General features: G+C 36.7%; 2 protein-coding genes across 2 annotated transcripts; both read left to right on the top strand.

Moving 5' to 3' along the window:
• Positions 1-1405: 1405 nt before the first annotated feature.
• On the top strand, positions 1406-3217 carry LOC119986523 (transcription factor RAX2-like). Its single transcript, XM_038831112.1, has 3 exons — positions 1406-1755; positions 1863-1992; positions 2235-3217. The coding sequence occupies exons 1-3, from the start codon at positions 1620-1622 to the stop codon at positions 2935-2937; spliced, it is 969 nt and encodes a 322-aa protein (XP_038687040.1). The 5' UTR covers positions 1406-1619; the 3' UTR covers positions 2938-3217.
• Positions 3218-14589: 11372 nt separating this feature from the next.
• Positions 14590-20900, top strand: LOC119995023 (ABC transporter B family member 1). The gene is made up of 10 exons (XM_038841382.1): positions 14590-15090; positions 15191-15245; positions 15326-15501; positions 15589-15789; positions 15899-16158; positions 16240-16556; positions 16744-16967; positions 18054-18427; positions 18505-19219; positions 19463-20900. The coding sequence occupies exons 1-10, from the start codon at positions 14590-14592 to the stop codon at positions 20747-20749; spliced, it is 4110 nt and encodes a 1369-aa protein (XP_038697310.1). The 3' UTR covers positions 20750-20900.
• Positions 20901-21141: the final 241 nt, after the last annotated feature.

Raw genomic sequence — 21141 nt, 5'->3', positions numbered from 1 at the left:
AAGTACTAAAGCTTATTCAGTGGTAGCTGTTTAACGTAGCAGCCACTGATTAAACAAGTGGATTGGACTCTTTCAAGGTTGGAAAAAAACAATTGATGTTTCAAGATAAAGAACTTAATTTAATTACTTTGACTTGTGAGTTAATAATTAATAAGGCAGCATCAATTTGGCCAAATTGAGCCACTTTCAATATAAAATTGTTACATTTTTATACATAATTAGTAATTTGTTACGTAGTAATTAAGGTCCATGGCTTAATTAGGTCACGTATACGACCAATGTCTTGCATTTGAATTGAAAATGCACAGGAATCTTGGTTCCTTCTGGTGGATTTTATTCAGAGCATATTGATAGTTAAACCATGGTTAGTTTTTGAGAATTATTGGAATATATATTTGGGATCCAATTAGGGCTTAATATATATTATTAAATTTATATGTTACTCTTTTTGAGATTAAGAGGCAAAGACATTTTTTTTTTGAAAATACTGCTCAGAAATATGTTTTATATTAGAATCGAACATTTGACATATATATGTCTAACTCAGTCAATTGCCAACCAAGCCACCTCTCGTTGATAAGAGACAAATAAATGGAAGATGCATACTTCAATTATTTCTTGTTTGATTTCTATAATTATTTTACACGTGTTTCAATTGGGATTTTCTTTTGAAATTGTCCAATAAATACTAGTATTAAATATTAATGGAGCCTGCTTCTTTCCATGGTATGGTAAAATGTTCAAATATTTTGACCGCGTGGTCAATCCGTTATATTAAAGTTTGAATATTTTATTTGTTTTTTGAATATAGGGAAAATGAATGGAGAGGTTCGAACTTAAGACATCTATGAGATACCATAGATATGAAAAGTTTGAATATGATTCTTGTGATAAACTCATTAATAAATCATAAACTTCGAATGAATAATTTTTTTCATAAATCACCAAGGTTGAATTGGATATCACATAAATAAATAAAAACGATATTTTTCGTAATTTCAAGGCTAAATAGGTTTCCACATTATTCTTAAAATAATTTCACATCACTATATTATTATTAAATAACTATATTAATTGGGCCTCCATAACAATTGTTAGTACTCTATATATGAGTTGTCTTTTTTTTTTTTATCAAGAAGAGGATGGGGTTCGAACTTGAGGTTCAAGATTACATACGATCCAACTTGCCAGCTAAACTACTGGGCCGCGTCGTTACATATGACTTGTCCTATACCTTGAAGAGGAGACATAGGCCATCACTTTCATATACACAATAATATTATATCTCAATATTACTTTTGAGCAGCAGACTTTGGATTCTCTGAAAGAGAGAAATACATAGACCAAGTAATAGCGAGTAGCCATTGGAAGGTCCCTATACTTGATTTTATTTATATAGAAACTTCTGTACCAGCTCAATCAAACAACAAACAGGGTCATGATTGACAATTAGAGAACCCTCTACTTTGACTTGTGTTTATCTCCTCCAACACTAAATATTATAAGTAACAAAAGCCAGGTCCTTCTATGCAAACAAATTAGGCACCCGATCAAGAACCTACTGGTCTCACAACAGAGGGGACACACAGAGAGAGAGAGAGAGAGAGAGAGAGAGAGAGATGGGAAGGGCTCCTTGTTGTGACAAGGCTAATGTCAAGAGAGGACCTTGGTCTCCTGAAGAGGATACAAAGCTCAAGGAGTATATTGAAAAACATGGCACTGGAGGGAACTGGATTGCTCTGCCACAAAAGGCTGGTAAGAAACTCAGTTAGTTCTGTTTCCATCTATTTTTGGGTTTCAAGGGGTCAAGTAATAGGTTTCAGGGTGTGATCTTGTATTGGTTTTCTTTTCTTTCTTATCAGGTCTTAGAAGATGTGGAAAAAGTTGCAGACTGAGGTGGCTTAACTATCTAAGACCCAACATTAAGCATGGAGAATTTACAGATGATGAAGATGGAATAATCTGTACCCTCTTTGCTACCATAGGAAGCAGGTACTGCTATCCTTAATTTTACCAAAGTAGATATGGGTTTTCACTAAAGATCGATCCATTCTTTATTCTTTGATTTCTCTTGTTCTTGTTCTAAACTATGTTGGTATTTTAGGAGACTTTTTGTCCTCTTTTGCTACATTTAGTTTAAAAGTGACAAGCAAGTATGGCTAAAACTTGTGGAACTTCTTGTTTTCTTTGTGGTTTGGTTTCTTATGGAACATTTTTCTTGGCACAAACTGCAGGTGGTCAATTATAGCTGCTCAATTGCCAGGAAGGACGGATAATGATATCAAGAACTACTGGAACACTAAACTCAAGAAGAAACTCATTGGCATGGTTAATAATCCTCATCAATCACAAAGATTAAAGCCTCAGCAAACTACCTTCTCATCTCTTCTTCAAACTTCTCCTTCTTCATCATCATCACCACAAATCCCTTCAGCATCCTCACCATACTATAATCCCCACATGAGGTCGTCTTTCACTGGCCTTGATCAACAACAACCCAATATGAATTCATATTCATCAAGCTTGTTGAGCAGCATTAGTTTTGCTAATTCTGCTGTTCAGTTCCAAGAGAGCTTATTAGGCCCTATGCACCATTATCAAGCCGAGGCTAGTTTTATCATGTTTGGAGGTGAAGCTAGTACTTGCAGTTCCTCTGATGGGAGTGGCAACAACAACAACAACAACCAGATCAGTCATGGCATAGAATTGGAGTATGAAAACAGTACGGCTTGTGGTAATATGCAGAATTACTACTACCCAACTGATCAAGAAAACCAGAAGTTCATGCTTTCAAATGGGTGGAATACTATTGAGAAGCAAAATCCAGTTATAGATCAATATGATACTCTTGAGGAAATTAAGCAGCTTATTAGCAGTACTAGCAATATTTTGTTTGATGAAAACAAGACAGAAGAGGAGAGGGTCTTGTACTACTGATGATATTGACTGTGAGTGCAATCACAAAAGATATGATCGAGATGGGATTAAAGATTCAGATTTTTGGATTCAGTCTTCTGTGCTGTGGGGGTTGGATTGGGTGTTCTAGCTTTGATGGAAACACTTTACTGACACAGTACGTATGTAAAAGTATTCTCTTAGTGCATTTCTTTTTGGGATTTGATGTTTGTTGCAATCCACCTAGCACAGTTAACTGCAACACTCAGAATTAATAAATGTCATGGAAACCAGAGAAATCCATCATCTCTCAAGAACCAAACTTGACATCCAAAATTGTTTTTTATTTTTTTTTAAATTTCCACTCTATTAAACATTAATTTCCCCTGCATTTTGATGTACAAACTTCATTGTTTATGATTATTTTTCAATAAATTAATAGGAATCAGGTCAAACCCAAGGTGGGTTATGGATCTTTGTGAGATATTCTTGTCTTGGAAGACAAAAAAAATAACTTGATGTTTATCCTATCTCAGTCTTCTTAAACAAACAAACATATATATATAAGCCTGAGGCATCACTGACAATTTTCTACATCCTGAGGCATGCATGGAGCCATCACTGTAGTTTTTCTTTATGTAAGCCTTGAGGCTGCTTTCAATACAAAACTACAAATTTTCAACTTTGGCTGTAGTGATCTGAATTTGTAATGGTCCATGATATAGCTGTTAATGACACGTGTAACCTTCACTTTCAATTATTGACAACCCCTTTGATTTAGAAGACTAGATAAAGAAATGAACCAGAGATAATGAAAGAAAAGAAAACCCACTTGGGGAACAGAAATCAAAAGAAAAAAAAATTCAAGGTCTTATTTTTACAGTGCCAGTGATAGAGAATCCTTATAGGGAAGCAGTCCAATAGCCACCCAAAAAATGTGTGATGATGCCTTGGGATACATCATCGGTTGATGGGTTTTGCTGACAAAATGAATAAAATAATGTAATGCCAAGAAACAAACAGAAAAGCAACATTGAAAGATGAATATATACACACATCACATTGACCTGTTCACCATCTTTGTTTGCTCGTGAGATTAGATTAAGTGTCTAATGGGGTTTGCCAGCTATAGGCATTATATAAGATTGAAAAAAAGATGATTTGTCTTAAAAGTGTGTGGGGAAAAACCGAAAAAGAGTGTTTTTCTAGGAAAGTCTTTTCTGGTGGAGTGCAAAGAAGGTCAAAAGGGTTTGGCACCTACTTTCCGGCCCAATGAAATCTGCCCAAAAGTACTTGTTCAATAGTATGAAACATGATATTTGTGTAGAATATCAAACTCATTGCTGGACTTTCAGACAGTTTAATCTCAAAAGAGGCATCCCTGTGTAGAAAAAACTTGGTGCATTAACACACGTATGCCAAATTCCAACTCCTTTAGGGTTTAGGGTTTTGACAAATGCAGACAGACAAGGTATCAGAATTTCCTCTTGGATATCAATGTCAAATTGGCTACATTAGTCCTTAAGATTGTTTCTTCTTTAAGTGGTGCTTGTTTTTACCACATGTGGCACATAATATTTGACTAAATCAATCTGTCAAAAGGAATGTCTATGCACTATGTACTTTATGATTTCCAATTTCAACAGCAGTACTTGTTTGAACTTGCATGTCATCCACATATGACATATCCAATCTGATCCTGGCCTTGTAATGTTGGTTGCGTGTCTGTCCAAGTGTGCATGAGAGAGGAATGAGAAGACAGAAAGGAATAGAGAATTGAATGATCGAGCAAGTCTAATATCATCAATTTCCACCCACTTTGATGAATATATAGGTATATTGCATGCATGAACATGTGGAATATATATATATATAGTGAAAGTCCCTGCTACTGCTTTCTCCCAACATTCCTTCCCTTTCACGAGCCCAGAAAAGAAAAGAAAGCATGCATATGTTCTTTTACAGTCACGTCAAATGAAATTTGCGTTAATCTGACTGTTCCAAACTCGACATACCACAGGCTCCCAAGAGGAAAACAGAGACTAAACAGCGAATCCAAAAATAGTTCTCATTCAGCAGCTACTTTAGAAAACAAGCATGCCATTAAAGAGAATAACTCAGAATGAGAGGAGAGCTGGTGGAGACTGGGTGTCATAGTGTGATTTGCTCCTGAGTCCAACAGCCACTGCTGAGTTATTCTCTTTACTATGGTATTCACTTTTTCATTGTTAGCAACAGTAGATACTGAAAACTTGCAGGAAAATAAAAGAAATTATGTTACTGATTTGTGCTCCAAAAAAAAATTATACTTCAGCCAAATTACATGTCTCTCTTTACTTTCTAACATTATGCATGATGCACTCCCCTGCTACATACATACATACATAAATACATACATATATATATATGCCGTCACCCTATCATTATTACCAGCAGAGGCAGCAGCCAAACATTCAAAGAAACTTAACTCTCCTCCTGTCCCTTAGATTGTTACTGTCTGCTGCAGTTTGATACCTTTATCAGGCGCATGTCTACTAGTACAACCTCGAATGCATGCTTTCTTGGACTGAATTTCTGTCCCCACTAGGTTGCTTTTCCCATTTCTTTCTGCCTTCCCATTGGACTACACTGTCTGAGTTTTAGGTCCATAAATCACTAGCTAGTCTGGTCCACTCATCCAACAAAACAGTTTGGGCCTTTGAATTCCCTTCAGCCCCTTCATGTGGGCTCGTTCAATTAACATTGTGTTTAAAAGGCCCAAGCCTACACTCCTTGGGCCTATCAAAAAAATGTGTCTATCAGTTTCTTTTTTCAGACTCAGCATCTTCCACAGATTTGATGTCGCTGCAGTAGAACCCTAATTACACTCTACCCATTTTAAGCAACAGCGGACAATTGATTATTGCACATCAAAATTGATTTATCTTTATCCAATCAACTATCCCAAATACTGAGATGGATGCGATGCACACGATTTCATATCGATCATATGCGTCAATCTCAATATTTGAGATAACTGAGACAAAAAAAAACAACGACATCCTTAGCGACTTCATTATCCAATTCAAAATATAATAAAACCACAGAAAAACTCTTGTATCAATCCCCATCGTTAGGTACAAAGTTGTGGGTCCAATCCCAATGAGGTTTTGTGGACAGTTTCCTTTTTCAACAAAGACTTTGACATAAGATGCCATAATATCATATCTCCACTGCTTCAATAATTCAGTTATGGCTTTTGAAATCATTGGTCCCACACCCTTGTTAATTGGTCATTGTAATTAATCTAACCCGTGTTTGATTAATTTGGCCCGTCAAGTCACCTTTTGCTATGACTTTCTTGCACAGTTTACTGTTCTGAGTAGACTGTAGATTCATTAGTCTTTGATTAAAGCAATGTCTGTGTCCTAATCTGTCTGCAAGCTGTTGTGAAATTTTCTTAGCAGCAAATTAATGCGACCAAATTGGAAATTATTGTGATATCTATGGTTGTTATCAAGAAGATGGTGCATATTTGTATTATTACTAAGAAATTAATCCCAAAAATATGTCAATTAATTAATGGGCAAAGAAGTACGTACTGTAAATAATGACATGAAGAGCATCAAAAATTCACAAGTACTGCTCTTTTCCTGCACAATACGGACGTCCAAGGTTATGTCACTTTTAAACAAAATCTGTTTGAGAGACATTCGATATAGACTTAAACTCGGATCTTCGGACCCCATGTGAAGAACAAAAATGGAATCTTTTTGGTGATCACCCTTTGATTTAGGATTGAATTTATTGTAACCAGATAATCACATGGTTTTCCCCCCTCCATGTAAATAATCAGGTACTTGGATCCATCGATCAATTTTGTGCTACCAGATTCATAAGGTGTTGACGTGAACTAAGAAAATTAAGTCCCTAGTTAGGCAATATATATTTTCCTATTCATTTCCCAAAAGAAACTTGGTGGTGGATCATCCTCAACAGAAAGTGAGAGCAACTTATCATTCACTTCACCTTCATTAATTCCCCTTTATTTTTCCTCAATTGGTAGAGCTAGCTCATTAGGTAAATAAAGTTCAGTTGGATTGCTATATATATATATGTCAAAAGGTCTTAAAATGGGCCATGAACCATGGCCCTATTTGTGCTCCATACAATATAAACATTCAAGCACATAAATTATTTCATATTTCAACCAATCTTCTCGAAAGGGATTAGGTTTCAATGGCCCTTGTTCATTTCTTTCATTCTCTTTTTTTTTCTTTGAATGATGTATGATTTTCACCAAAAAGAAAAGAGAGTATGGTTTGGTAGTTGCTGCACATGTCTAGCATATGCATAAGGGGGCCAACTCCTGTTCAATAATGCATGAATTTGGATTGGACTTTCTTTAGAGCTAGGCTTTTGATGTTACATGTTCCTACTTCTATTTCACCCCAACAAATACTTGAAGGTAATAATGCAAATTTCTTGAAAACCCAATGGAAAATGCATTTGGTTAATTCATTTTATAAATTTTCTAAGCCTCCTTTGTGCATCCCCAAACAGAAAAAAAAAATCCTAAATTGGGTGAGAAATAGTAGTTTTGAGTATAGTTTTGAGATGGGAAGATATAAAGTAGTAGTGGTGATGCCATGCATGTTTGAGGGGCTAAAGCTTTATATAAAAGCATTCCTTCATACATGCACTAAAGGGGAAATCTGACTGTGCTTCTTGTTGTGACACACAGCCAAGAGTACTCTTGAGTCTTGACAACCCACAAATACATTATTAGACAAAAGCATGAACATTGGGTTGGGTGTGACAAAATTTTGAAGAGAGAGAGAGAAATAATTTAAGAATGAAAAAAAAAAAAAAAGAGTGAAGATGACAAAAGAGGAGATGGGAGACATAAGCGTAGATGATGCGAAAGTGGTCACACACACATATATATGGATTATGTGTATCGATCATCATACACATGCATATATATGATCACCAACAATGCACACATGGGAACCAACATCTACAAGGGAACATATATGTGTGTATGTGTATGTATATGTGTATATAACCATTCATCATTTACAATATCCACACGCCCTTCCTTTTTGTCACTTGCCCACTATAAGGTCAACTCCCATCACCCCCACCCCATATTTTAGATATCCCTTCATTTTCCATACTTAGATAGTCATATAATATATATATACATGTGCATCACATCATAGCCTTATAATCTTGATTTTTGAAGCCTCAATTTGTTGATTTTCTTTAATGTCAAATGTGATTTTATCTCATTTTCAACTGCCCGTACAAAATATTTTTTTGTATGTACGTAGTTTGAAATTGGTGTAGTACTAATTAAGTTGAATAACATTGAAAACATTGGTTGCTCCTATATAATATGTGCATATATATATAGTTCATGTACTACATACAATTCATCCACAAAAAAATAATTAAAATCCCATCCCACTTAAACCCACTATATCTAATGGAGACCCAAAAAGGTATATATAATATTAATCAAGAAGATGCTCAAAGCAAGCATATATGTGGCTACTACACACATTCTTGTTTTAGCCACCATTAAAGCTGGCTCAACCATGAGAGAAATGTTGTGGAAACCACTTAAGAAGAATATATACATATATTAGTTTTATATGGTGTATGGGTTTGGCAACCGTTAAGGATACCTGTTTTAAGAAGCTAAGACCTTTCTCTGATACTACCCGTTTGGATTCCCACCAACTAATAAACTAATTATTTGATATGTAATAATAATATATAAATGTATGTATTGGTTTGTGCTGGAGCACCCACTCTTAAAGAGGATGCACACTCTGGCATATGAATCAAGTTCACACATATTGACAAATTAATGCAAATGAGTTGGTAATAATAAGTGTGGGATCTTTTTGTGATACATTTTTTCGTACATTTTTTGCATTATTGGGTGTGGGTGCTACCTAAGCTAATTAGCTTTACTTGTTTTTCAAAATTTAATGATATATTATACTTACACTATACTCGACTATATATATATATATATATCTAGAGCTGTTGAACGTACGATTAGGTTCTCCTTTTCAATGGAAATTTCCTGGAGGCAACATTTAGTCGTGCAATATGGAATTTTAATTAATGTTCATTAGCTGTGGGAATAACATGCATGACAAAAAAGGATCGAATAGAGAATGTGTTCTCTCTTTAGTCTTTACACCTTTAGTTTTAGTTGCTAGCTATTTTCCATTATAAAGTATAATTCCGCTAGTAATTCTCAATTGGTTATGGATTTGTACGTGTTCAGTGAGCAGTTATGAAATTTGAAAATTAGATACCAATCTATAAAAAAATACACTCCTTTGACGACGTCACCGAAGAGATGGTCATTTTTCATTTTTATCACCGAATGTTTAAACACGATCCGAAATTGAGAAAATTTGTTTGAGTTGTCAGAATGGAACAAATTTAAATTTTAGATTATTGACTTGTAACACTTGAAACATTTGGTGACGAAAATGGAACACGATCAATCTTTCGGTGATGACATGTTATATTAACTCAAAACTATAATCTAAACCAGATAATTTACAGCATGTGGATACTCTCGTGATTACGCAAGAATTGTTACATGGGTCACCCATACTCACTTTTAATCTAATATATATAAAAGAACTAAGATTAAATACAACCGCTACATTGTGGAGAATGAAATTAATGATCAGGTAAATATAATTTGGAGAACATATATAAGGGTGGTAAAATTCTATTCGATTTGGATGATCGAATTTGTCCGATCCAAATTAAACCAAATTTGAACACAAGTTATGAGTCCGAAATCCAGATCCAAACACAACATTTTTGTCCAATTTAAAACCGGATATGGGTCCAAACACATAAATTTTATCCAATTTACTTCTCCGGACCCTAACCCGGATAAGGTTATTGTCCGAATTTAAATTAATCTAGGTTTGGTCAATTAAGTACGTCCGAAATTCAATCCGAGACACAATCCGAACATATAAATATTTGATAAACACGTATATTGTCCTACCCAAAACTCACTTGGACCCAAATTTTTTTCCACCCCTAACTATATATACTAGGTAATAGTGGGTCATAAATGTTATTGTTGTTAAATTTTGTTTTCATGACCAGAGAATCATTACAATAAACATATGACAAACCCAAACCAAAAAGAAAACAGTGTAGAGAGAAAAGGAAAGTATTTGTTAGGTGGGATAATCATAATTCGACTTCCGACCATTTCCCCTGTAGGAGCATTAACTTTAGACAACAAAGATCGTTTCCATTTCCCTTGACCTTTTTTACCAACTATATACCTATATATCTATATATGTTCCTAGCTTGGTTGTCAATTAGTTATATATTAAAAACACATCATAATCTTGCAGCAAAGATCTTCCACTAGTTAGCGTTAGGATCTTGTTATGATTTCACATTAATCTTACATATTTCTGTCAAAAAAAAAGAAGGGAAAACTGGAGTAGAACGGTTTTGCAAAATTATTAATTTAAGTTTTTGTTGACGTAGACCACATTCTAGACCCTAAGAGGTGCCAGGGTGTGTGTCCTTTTTAATGGGTTTGAACCGTTTTGTCAACCTAATCAGACTCAGCAGTACTGATAATTTCACTGACACTGCAACCATTGACCATTGAATTTCAAGGCTCAACTCTTTCTTTCTTTCTGCATCTCATCCACCTCTGGCTCTGCCACTGCCAGGATATATAAACCCTACACATTTTCAAGCATTGTTTCACACGACATATTTTATACTATTAATGCACAAACAAATCAACCTACTTGTAATTAATTAAGGTTGTTTGACTATTGAAGTTATAAATAATGAAGGAAGCCAAGGCTGGGCAGGCCCCATGACCCAGTAAATCATATGTGAACGAAAATGGGGGGCAAGATCATCTTACATGGCCTCGTGCAGCTAGCTGTAGGACATACCCTTCACACACACACACACACACACAATATTAAGGAATAGAGAGAGGTGTAAGGTAGGGATGTGGAGCCATAGCCTATACATATATTTTCAACCCTCATCACACACTGTTTTAGGGCTCTGATTACTTTGATCTTATGAATAAACGTAGCAATATCTTTGGTTCACCTTTATCTAACAAGTGCCCTACCATATCTCAAATCAATTATCTTTTATTCATATATATATACACATATATGCTCTTCATCACTAATTTATTTATTTATCATGGAATCATCCTTCTTTTTAATGTGAAAATAAGTTAAGATCTCTTTAATCTCCCCAAATTATGCATAGAATATTTGTCTAAAACATAGGGGAAAAAATCATCTTCACTTATACATTAAGACTACATAATCTCAATAAATATAACTAATACCATGATTAATTTTCAAAATTAAAAAAAAAAAACTTTCTTGGGCTGATTATTGAGAGTTAAAAGATCCACAAGAAAGACAATGAAGTGATGGAGTAAGCATAATGAGTGGCACATGCACCACTTTTGATAAAATATTATTTGAGTACTATAAATTTTTTGATTTCAAATTTTCAATATTAGCATTGAATATTGGACCACACCTTATGATTAACAATTATTATCATACCCCCCTCAATAAAAAGAGACATTAAGAAAAAAGAAAAAGGTTTTCTCTTTTTGACTTCTTCATGCCACTCTCTCTTTCTCCCCCCAAATTGGGCACATTACATGAGTATTAATTAAATATACTCTTTTTTAAAAAAATAATTTTATATTTATTTATTTTAAATTGTGGAACTTATAAAATATTTTATTGCGAGTCCGACCACCGACTCTCAACTTCATACCTAATCTCCAACCATCATTTTGGATGTTTCATTATTTTGATATTATTTAATTATAAATTCATGCAATCTTATTGGTTTGTTTTCACACATTTTATTAGTTAATTTTTTTTTTAAAGAAAATCTCTTATTACAAGGAATTGACCTCTGATATCTTTGTTCACTTTCTTCTTCTTCTTTGTGTCCTATTCAAACCCTAGCTTTGTGGAATCTTCACTCTATTATGTATTTAAGTGGGGTCAAATCTACATTATCCTTACTACTAGGTCCCATAATAACTCTCCTCTTTCAAGGATTAAACTTGTTAAATATATTATATACATATACATATAGAAAATCTCATTATCCTATTAAAATAATTTTGTTAAATTTCTTTGAAAAAAAAAATTCATGCCATTGAATGATCTGTCAAGAACCAAAGGAGCAAGTAAATGCAGGTCCCTTGTAAGCACAAAACTGGTATTGAGTCAGATGGGCTTTCCACCTGAGTTACCATCTTTGTGGGTTTTCATGTCTGCATCACTTGATAGGTCATCTACTTCTTTTAATTTGGTCTCACTTTACCACACTATTGCTGGGTTTTGATGTAATTTGTTAGATTTTTCATTATACTCTGCATTAGACTTTTAACTGGCCAATTTGGATCCTCCAACTCTATCAATTCCAGTTAATTTATGACAATAAATGAATTTTTAAGACAAATAGTAACAGATTTAGACAAATAGTGACATAGTGGTATGGTCTGTAGATAAGTACGGAAGATAAAAGATAGGTTGATTTAAGAAGCAAAGAACCTGCATAACTGGACAAATACCTGTGTTTGGAGGCAAAGCACAGCCTTCTCCAATAGGAGACTTGCAGATATACACCGTACGGTAAGTGTGGAAACAGAGAGAGATATCAAACCCACTTTTTTTCAGTAGTGTTAGGTAATCTATATAGTAGTAGTTCATGAAAGTTCAAGTCTCTTAAACAAAATTTTTAAACGTTTTAAATCTCAAAATATATATTAGATTTTTTTTTAAAAAATTACATGTTCAGAATCAGCACATAAAACTCTTTCTAACAAGATTCATTGTCGATGAGTTTTATCGGATAAATCTTAATTCCATTGTTTTTCTCAATGAAATTTTAAAAACAAATGAATTCAGAACTAAAATAATGAATTATAGACCGTGCTTTAAAAAGCAATATAATCTATATGAAAACAATAAATTTTGGATAATAAATTATGGGATAAAATAGTGAAAATAAAACTATTTCATTGATTAAATCAATGGAAAAAACTTGATGGACTCCCACGGATTACCAAACTCATGAATTACATGTCATTTTCGCTTTTTTATTTTTAATTTCCTTGTAGACATTTTTCTTTAAAGGCAACTCCTCATCAATGAAGTTGCAGAAATACAGGGTATTTTTTATTTTTTTTATTGCAAGTTCAAAGGAATTTTTATAGTGTCAGACGTCAGCTCTCTCTCACTTTATTGTAATTTAACCCAAAAAAGAGAGCTGCCTCACTTGGGTTGTAAAAGACTTCAATGGCGTGATTAAAGGCAAAGCATCAGAACTGCAAAATAGGGTTAATTTAGTTCCTGATGGACAGAGCAGTACACTCTGTTTCTGAATTATCAAAACCTCTATATACAGAGAAGGAGTTGCATTCCAAAAAAAATAAGAAAAGTAATAAATTGCTGTCATTTTCTGTGAAGAATCAAAAATTTTAATGGAATCCCAAGATTTTTCCAGGATTTCGTGGAATCTTACTTGTGAATGTGGAAGATCAATAGTGTGCATGTGTGTGTGACAGTATTGTGCTGTTAAGGCATGTACTTTATGTAAATAAGGTATATTTTTTTTTTCATTTTTTTAAGACAGCATAAATTAGTGGAAGCTTGATGAGATCTTACCAGATGGATAATGAGAACTAAATTAATGGAATTACATTATTTACTTGACAATGTTTGCAGGGTTAACTTGAGTAAAATGATTGCATTACAGCCTGTTTTGTTTGACAATTTTAGCTGAAACTTTGCATTTGTATCTTTCACAAATTACAAAATTTACAGGTCAACTTGATTAGTGTTTAATCTTTTAAAACCCTGATAATGAGTTTAGCCAAAAATTAGTATGAACAGTACACTGTTACATCCAGTGAGTCACTAAAGTTGCAAGGCTTATGTCAAAATGAGGTGTTTCAATTGTCATGTAAGAAAAGAAATTAAGTTTCTTTCTTTCTTTTTTTGGGTATAATTGTGTAAAAGGGCGCCGGATTTGGAGGAGACAGACAGAGAGGTGAATGAGGTTCAGGTGAGGTGTGTGAGAGGTAAAAGTATATGATGAACAGAAGAAAACTTTCTTCCACAAGCTTTTTAACAAAATCTTTTGAACTTGCACAAGAAGCCAAAGTCCTAGAATTGGAATCAAAGGTTTTCGCTTTTAATCTTTTTTTTTTTAAAGTAAAAAAATTGGAAAATTTACTGGTTCTCCACTGTGGATCTCTGCTTTAGTCAAAGAAACCTCATCTTCAAGTTTTACACACACTGTTGTTTGTCGGGTGGAAAATCATTCTCTCTGTGTCTCTCTCTAGTTTCTCTCTCTAGCCTCTGCCTCATCTCATCTGTTGTCACTCTCGATGTTTTTTACACAGGAAGCAATCTTGAACAAAACCCACTAACCCCCCATCAACAGTTGTTTCCTCTCTCTCTATATTTCATGAACACAAACGTTCTGTTAAAAACTAAAAGGAAAGAGCTTTATCTAGAAAGCAATAAAAGAGGGAGGAGAGAGAGAGGTGATAGGAAAAACATGAGCTAATAAAGAGAAGTTGGGGGGTGGTTTGTTCAATAAAGCTAATCAGGCAAAGGAATTTTGCAAATGTCACAAGATTCTCAGGAGATAAAGACGACTGAGCAGTGGAGATGGTCCGAAATGCAAGGCCTTGAAGTTGTCTCTGCCTCTCCTGTCTCTGACCCATTTAAGACCAGCAATCCATCTCCAACCCCAACAACGCCTACCCATTTAATACTTACTAGTGAACCAAGATTACAACAGCTACCAGTTGCTTTGGAGACTGTGCAAGAGAGAGGCGAAATGGAGAGCTCCATTTCTGAACCCCAAAAGGATGGAACTAGTGGTGGTGGTGGGGGTGGTGCTGGGAGTAGTGGAGAGAAGCCTGCGGATGTTCCCACAGTTGGGTTTCTAGAGCTGTTCAGATTCGCAGATGGGTTGGATTATGTGTTGATTATAATTGGGTCGATTGGTGCCATTATTCATGGCTCTTCTATGACGGTGTTTCTCCGCTTCTTCGCCGACCTTGTTAACTCGTTTGGGTCTAATGCCAATGACATTGATAAGATGACGCAGGAAGTTCTCAAGGTATATAAAAACCGCCACCAAATTCAGACATTATGCTAGAATAAGGATTAAAAACTCCATTGATAACTATGTAGTTGTCTATCTGTTTGTGAAATTGCAGTATGTGTTCTACTTCCTTGTCGTGGGTGCTGCAGTCTGGGCTTCTTCATGGGCAGGTTAGTATTCGTACTGGTCCTTGATTTCTGTTGTTTAACCATCTTTGGTTGCGTTAATTAATAGCGAGACTGATTTGCAGAGATATCGTGCTGGATGTGGACCGGAGAGAGGCAATCGACCAAGATGAGGATCAAGTATCTGGAAGCCGCTTTGAACCAGGACATTCAGTTCTTTGACACGGAAGTCCGAACATCCGATGTAGTTTTCGCCATTAACTCTGATGCACTGATGGTTCAGGACGCCATTAGCGAGAAGGTCGTCTAAATCTTCTCTTCTTCTTGGTTTCATTGCTCGTTGGGTCACAATCTAAATTGGGATTTTGGGTTTCGTTTATCTGTGCAGTTTGGTAATTTCCTTCATTACATGGCGACATTTGTGTCTGGATTTTTGGTGGGTTTCACTGCTGCGTGGCAATTAGCTCTCGTCACTCTGGCGGTAGTTCCTCTTATAGCAGTAATCGGAGCTGTTCATGGCATCACATTAGGCAAATTTTCCGGCAGGAGCCAAGAAGCTCTTTCAAGGGCTGGAAACGTTGTCGAGCAGGTATGAGAAACAAGCTCCCATTTTGTTTTTGCCTTCCATTTGAGATTGTTTTATGCGTAATTGATCCCTTCGTGTGCATGGGTATTGCTAATTTTAAGCCAAATTGCAGACCATTGTTCAAATTCGGGTGGTTTTTGCTTTCGTCGGTGATTCACGGGCACTACAGGCATACTCATCAGCATTGAAGGTTTCCCAGAGAAGTGGTTACAAGAGCGGACTCGTCAAGGGGATGGGACTGGGTGCTACTTATTTTGTTGTTTTCTGTTCCTATGCACTTCTTCTCTGGTATGGAGGTTACCTTGTTAGGCACCACCTGACCAATGGAGGACTTGCCATAGCTACAATGTTCGCTGTTATGCTTGGAGGACTGTGAGTGTTCTTTTAAACTTCTCTGTTTTTTTGTGCATTTCTCCAATTGGTTCTCATAGTAAAAAATTCCATAAATGGCAGGGGTTTGGCTGCATCTGCCCCAAGCATTGCTGCGTTTGCGAAGGCGAAAGTTGCAGCAGCCAGAATCTTCCGTATTATTGATCACAAGCCTGGGGTAGACCGGAACAGCGAATCGGGGCTTGAATTAGAATCTGTTACAGGGCTTGTGGAGCTTAAAAGTGTAGATTTCTCCTATCCATCAAGGCCAGAGGTTCGGATCCTTAACAATTTCAACCTAACTGTACCTGCTGGGAAGACTATAGCTTTGGTGGGAAGCAGTGGCTCTGGAAAAAGCACTGTGGTGTCGCTAATTGAGAGATTCTATGATCCCACTTCGGGTATCATACTTTACATTGATTTTATGTTTATTGATCAAACATAGGTTCTGAATTCATTGGAAATTAGTACTTTTGGATCCTTATCCTTTCTTCAAATTGAAGTTTAGGTTTGCTCCAGCTCTCGTCTATTGGGTATGTATCTTTTTGGAGAAACTGACTGTTCTGTTAACTCATGAACTTTGTGTAGGAGAAGTTTTGCTAGATGGGCATGACATAAAGAACCTTAAGTTAAGGTGGTTGAGGCAACAAATAGGACTTGTCAGCCAAGAACCTGCACTTTTTGCCACAACTATCAAGGAAAACATACTCCTAGGACGGCCCGACGCAGACCAAGTTGAGATCGAAGAGGCTGCCAGAGTCGCCAATGCTCATTCCTTCATTATCAAGCTGCCGGAAGGCTTTGATACTCAGGTAAGCTAAAGTAAAAGGCTAATGTTGATAGTCAGTTACTGAGTTTGAACTGAGCAATTGTAATTGTTATGAGAGAGTCGCCTAGAGAAAGCCAGCTAAATTTGTTCTGAAAATGTCCCATCAATTTAGTTCTTGAAATTCCTGAAACAATGTGAATGGACCCTTTGTTTGATATTTAGCAGTAATAATCACCGCACATGTGTGAGCTTTCAGATTTGTTCTTGTTTTTAAGGAATTTGGGGGAGGCGGTTAAAGTTGGTATATGGAAGGTGAAGTCTAATTAATTATGGATCTTGACCAAGTGGTTAGTTAGCATTCTTTTGGGGTCTATAATTGCCACTTGATATTGCATTAAGGATTAGATAGTTTTCTTGTTCAACAAACTGAACCTAACTTTATTTAATATTTCTAAGAAAGTCAACACTGAGGATGTTGTTTGGTCAGATTTGTATTTGGAAGAAGGTAACATGCTTCAGTCAACAATGCATGTGCAGGAATCAGGCCCACATGTTTGCAGGAAAAAGGAGTAGTAAATTAGGATGAAAAACTATTACACAAGATACCAAGAAATTGACTAGAATGATGTTGAAGGAGGAACATGGAGGGTTATTGTAATATTTCTTCAAACCCAGCAAAATAAAAAATTACGAAGTTGAAGATGACGGGAAGCTGTATAATTACACCATGATGTAAGCACTCTAGATGAATCTAGATACTCGATCATGGCATAAGTAACCAATATGAGATATGTAATCAACAGGGAAGCTTAGGAGTTCAAGATTAATTATTTTTAATTGAAAACTAGAGCTGCTAATTTATTTCTGCGAAGAGGAATTGCTCTAACTAGTAATGAAATCAAACCTGAAAAGGAATCGTGATGACAATAACAATATGAACAGCCTACCTGAAAATTTATTCCTGTTTCTATTTTGGTTATGTTTGAATCATATGCTTAAACAATTGATGCTAGTCTACATGAAAGATAGAGGGTGAAGAGGGAACCTACTTATCATATGACTCCAAATTCTGATTTATAGAAATTAGTGGTTGGACATGTGAAAATTTAGAAGTTTTGGACTGTGGCAGGTAGGGGAACGAGGCTTGCAACTCTCGGGAGGACAGAAACAACGAATAGCAATAGCGAGGGCAATGCTAAAAAACCCAGCAATTCTGCTTTTAGATGAGGCAACTAGTGCATTGGACTCTGAATCAGAAAAGCTGGTGCAAGAAGCCCTAGACCGTTTCATGATTGGGAGGACAACTCTTGTCATCGCCCATCGCCTCTCAACCATTCGTAAGGCTGACCTTGTTGCCGTAATCCAGCAGGGGAGTGTTTCTGAAATTGGAACCCACGATGAGCTCATTGCGAAAGGAGAAAATGGTGCTTATGCCAAGCTCATCCGGATGCAGGAAACAGCCCACGAAACTGCAATGAATAATGCCAGAAAGAGTAGCGCAAGGTAGCTTACATCAGTCATGTTTATCTAACTTCATATGCCAAGTTAAATGTGTTGGCTAACATTGTTCTTGTCTGCAGGCCTTCTAGTGCAAGGAATTCGGTAAGCTCGCCAATAATTGCTCGAAATTCCTCCTATGGGCGATCACCATATTCACGCCGGCTATCTGATTTCTCGACTTCCGATTTTAGTTTGTCCTTTGATGCCTCACACCCCAATTACCGCCTTGAAAAACTTGCCTTTAAGGAGCAAGCCAGTTCCTTCTGGCGCCTTGCAAAGATGAATTATCCTGAATGGGTCTATGCATTATTTGGTTCTATAGGCTCTATCATTTGTGGCTGCCTCAGTTCCTTCTTTGCATATGTTCTAAGTGCTGTCCTCAGTGTGTACTACAATCCGAGCCATGCTTACATGATCCGGGAAATTGAAAAGTATTGCTATCTCTTGATTGGACTTTCATCAGCTGCACTTATCTTCAATACAGAGCAGCATTTCTTCTGGAATATTGTAGGTGAAAATCTGACCAAACGGGTACGGGAGAAAATGTTTGGAGCAGTGCTAAAAAATGAAATGGCTTGGTTTGATCAGGAAGAAAATGAGAGCGGTAGGATTGCATCAAGGCTGGCACTTGATGCCAACAATGTCAGGTCAGCGATTGGAGACCGTATTTCAGTGATTGTACAGAACACAGGACTCTTGCTATTTGCCTGCACTGCAGGGTTTGTTTTGCAGTGGCGTCTTGCCCTCGTCCTCATGGCCGTCTTTCCTTTGGTTGTTGGAGCAACCGTCTTGCAGGTTTGTTTTCTAAATTGATTCATGAATTGCTTGCTTGGCGATCTGGTCTGGGATATGAAATGCTTTAGATAAAATGCCAATTGGCAGCCTTTAACCATTTATGATCAGTTTTACTGACAATCCAAAACTATAGGCGTTGTTAGTGGATAAATTGTTGATTATTACATTATACACAAAGCAAATTCAATGCTGTTCACAACTGACAAGAACTTATTGTGCTGTGTTTTGATGGATGATCAACAGAAAATGTTCCTGAATGGGTTCTCAGGAGACCTAGAAGCTGCTCATGCCAAGGCCACACAACTTGCAGGTGAAGCCATAGCCAATGTAAGGACTGTTGCTGCCTTTAATTCAGAGAGTAAAATTGTTGGTCTTTTCTCCACCAGGCTCCAAACACCTCTACGACGCTCCTTTTGGAAAGGACAGATTGCCGGCAGTGGATTTGGCGTAGCTCAATTCTTACTTTATGCCTCATATGCACTTGGTCTTTGGTATGCTTCCTGGCTTGTTAAACATGGGATCTCAGACTTCTCAAAGACAATCCGAGTTTTTGTGGTCCTTATGGTATCTGCCAATGGCGCTGCGGAAACATTGACTCTCGCCCCTGACTTCGTCAAGGGTGGTCGAGCCATGAAATCAGTCTTCGAACTTCTGGACCGGAAAACCGAAATTGAGCCTGATGATTCAGATGCCACCCCCGTTCCTGATCGTCTTCGTGGAGAGGTGGAACTAAAGCATGTGGACTTTTCTTATCCCTCACGTCCTGATGTCCCAGTTTTCCGTGACCTTAGCCTTCGTGCTCGAGCTGGAAAAATTCTTGCCCTTGTAGGACCTAGTGGTTGTGGTAAGAGCTCAGTCATTGCACTTATACAGCGCTTCTATGAGCCATCATCCGGACGGGTCACGATTGATGGGAAAGACATTCGAAAATACAATCTCAAATCATTGCGAAAACACATGGCACTGGTTCCCCAGGAGCCATGCCTCTTTGCTTCAACCATTTATGAGAACATCGCCTACGGGAACGAAGCTGCAAACGAGGCTGAAATCATCGAAGCTGCTACTTTGGCCAATGCCCACAAGTTCATATCTGCATTGCCAGAAGGGTACAAAACATTTGTTGGGGAGAGGGGCGTTCAGTTATCTGGAGGACAGAAGCAAAGGATTGCAATTGCTCGTGCTTTAGTAAGGAAGGCAGAGATCTTACTGCTAGATGAGGCCACAAGTGCACTTGATGTTGAGTCTGAGAGATTCGTGCAGGAAGCTTTAGATCGTGCTTGCTCGGGAAAGACAACGATTGTAGTTGCACACAGGTTATCAACAATCAGGAATGCTAGTGTCATTGCAGTGATTGATGATGGGAAAGTAGCGGAGCAAGGATCCCACTCACATCTACTGAAAAACTACCCGGATGGGTGTTACGCCCGTATGATACAGTTGCAGAGGTTCACACATAGCCAAGTCATTGGAATAACATCAGGTTCAAGTTCCACAACTAGACCCAAGGATGATGAAGAGAAGGAAGCCTAGCAAGGTTCCTAAGAAATTGTAATGACAAGAGCAGTATAATACCACTTATGATCTTTGTTCTTGGGTTTTGTCCATGTTTTGATATAGCATAGTATGTTACTATCTATTTTGTTCTTTACTTTATATGTTATTGAAGAATACTTTGCTAGAATTAAAAAGATGTATGTAATAGTTAATCAGATCAACTGAGAGAGGCATCTCTAGCCCTATTGTTTCTCATCTACTTAGGTGCCCTGTTTTGAACTCAGAATATGAAAGCCATTGAAGGATACCAGTACCCATTACAAGGTACAGTTGATTGGTAAAAGACATAGCAATGGACGAAAAATCTGTAGAGAACATACAAAACAAAGACTTGTGAGGTGGGAGGGAAATCATGCAAGTTATTCAAG

Source organism: Tripterygium wilfordii, chromosome 3 (genome assembly GCF_013401445.1).
Source record: "Tripterygium wilfordii isolate XIE 37 chromosome 3, ASM1340144v1, whole genome shotgun sequence".
Lineage (NCBI taxonomy): Eukaryota > Viridiplantae > Streptophyta > Magnoliopsida > Celastrales > Celastraceae > Tripterygium > Tripterygium wilfordii.
The sequence above is the reverse complement of the archived record's forward strand: the minus strand, read 5'-3'. Positions and strand labels throughout refer to the sequence as shown.

Bases quoted from the DNA above. Each gene is read 5' to 3' on its own strand.
- LOC119986523 (XM_038831112.1), top strand. From the start codon at position 1,620: ATGGGAAGGGCTCCTTGTTGTGACAAGGCTAATGTCAAGAGAGGACCT. The intron at 1,756-1,862 runs GTAAGAAACTCA...CTTTCTTATCAG, and splicing joins TGCTCTGCCACAAAAGGCTG to GTCTTAGAAGATGTGGAAAA. The intron at 1,993-2,234 runs GTACTGCTATCC...CACAAACTGCAG, and splicing joins TTTGCTACCATAGGAAGCAG to GTGGTCAATTATAGCTGCTC.
- LOC119995023 (XM_038841382.1), top strand. From the start codon at position 14,590: ATGTCACAAGATTCTCAGGAGATAAAGACGACTGAGCAGTGGAGATGG. The intron at 15,091-15,190 runs GTATATAAAAAC...GTGAAATTGCAG, and splicing joins TGACGCAGGAAGTTCTCAAG to TATGTGTTCTACTTCCTTGT. The intron at 15,246-15,325 runs GTTAGTATTCGT...ACTGATTTGCAG, and splicing joins CTGGGCTTCTTCATGGGCAG to AGATATCGTGCTGGATGTGG.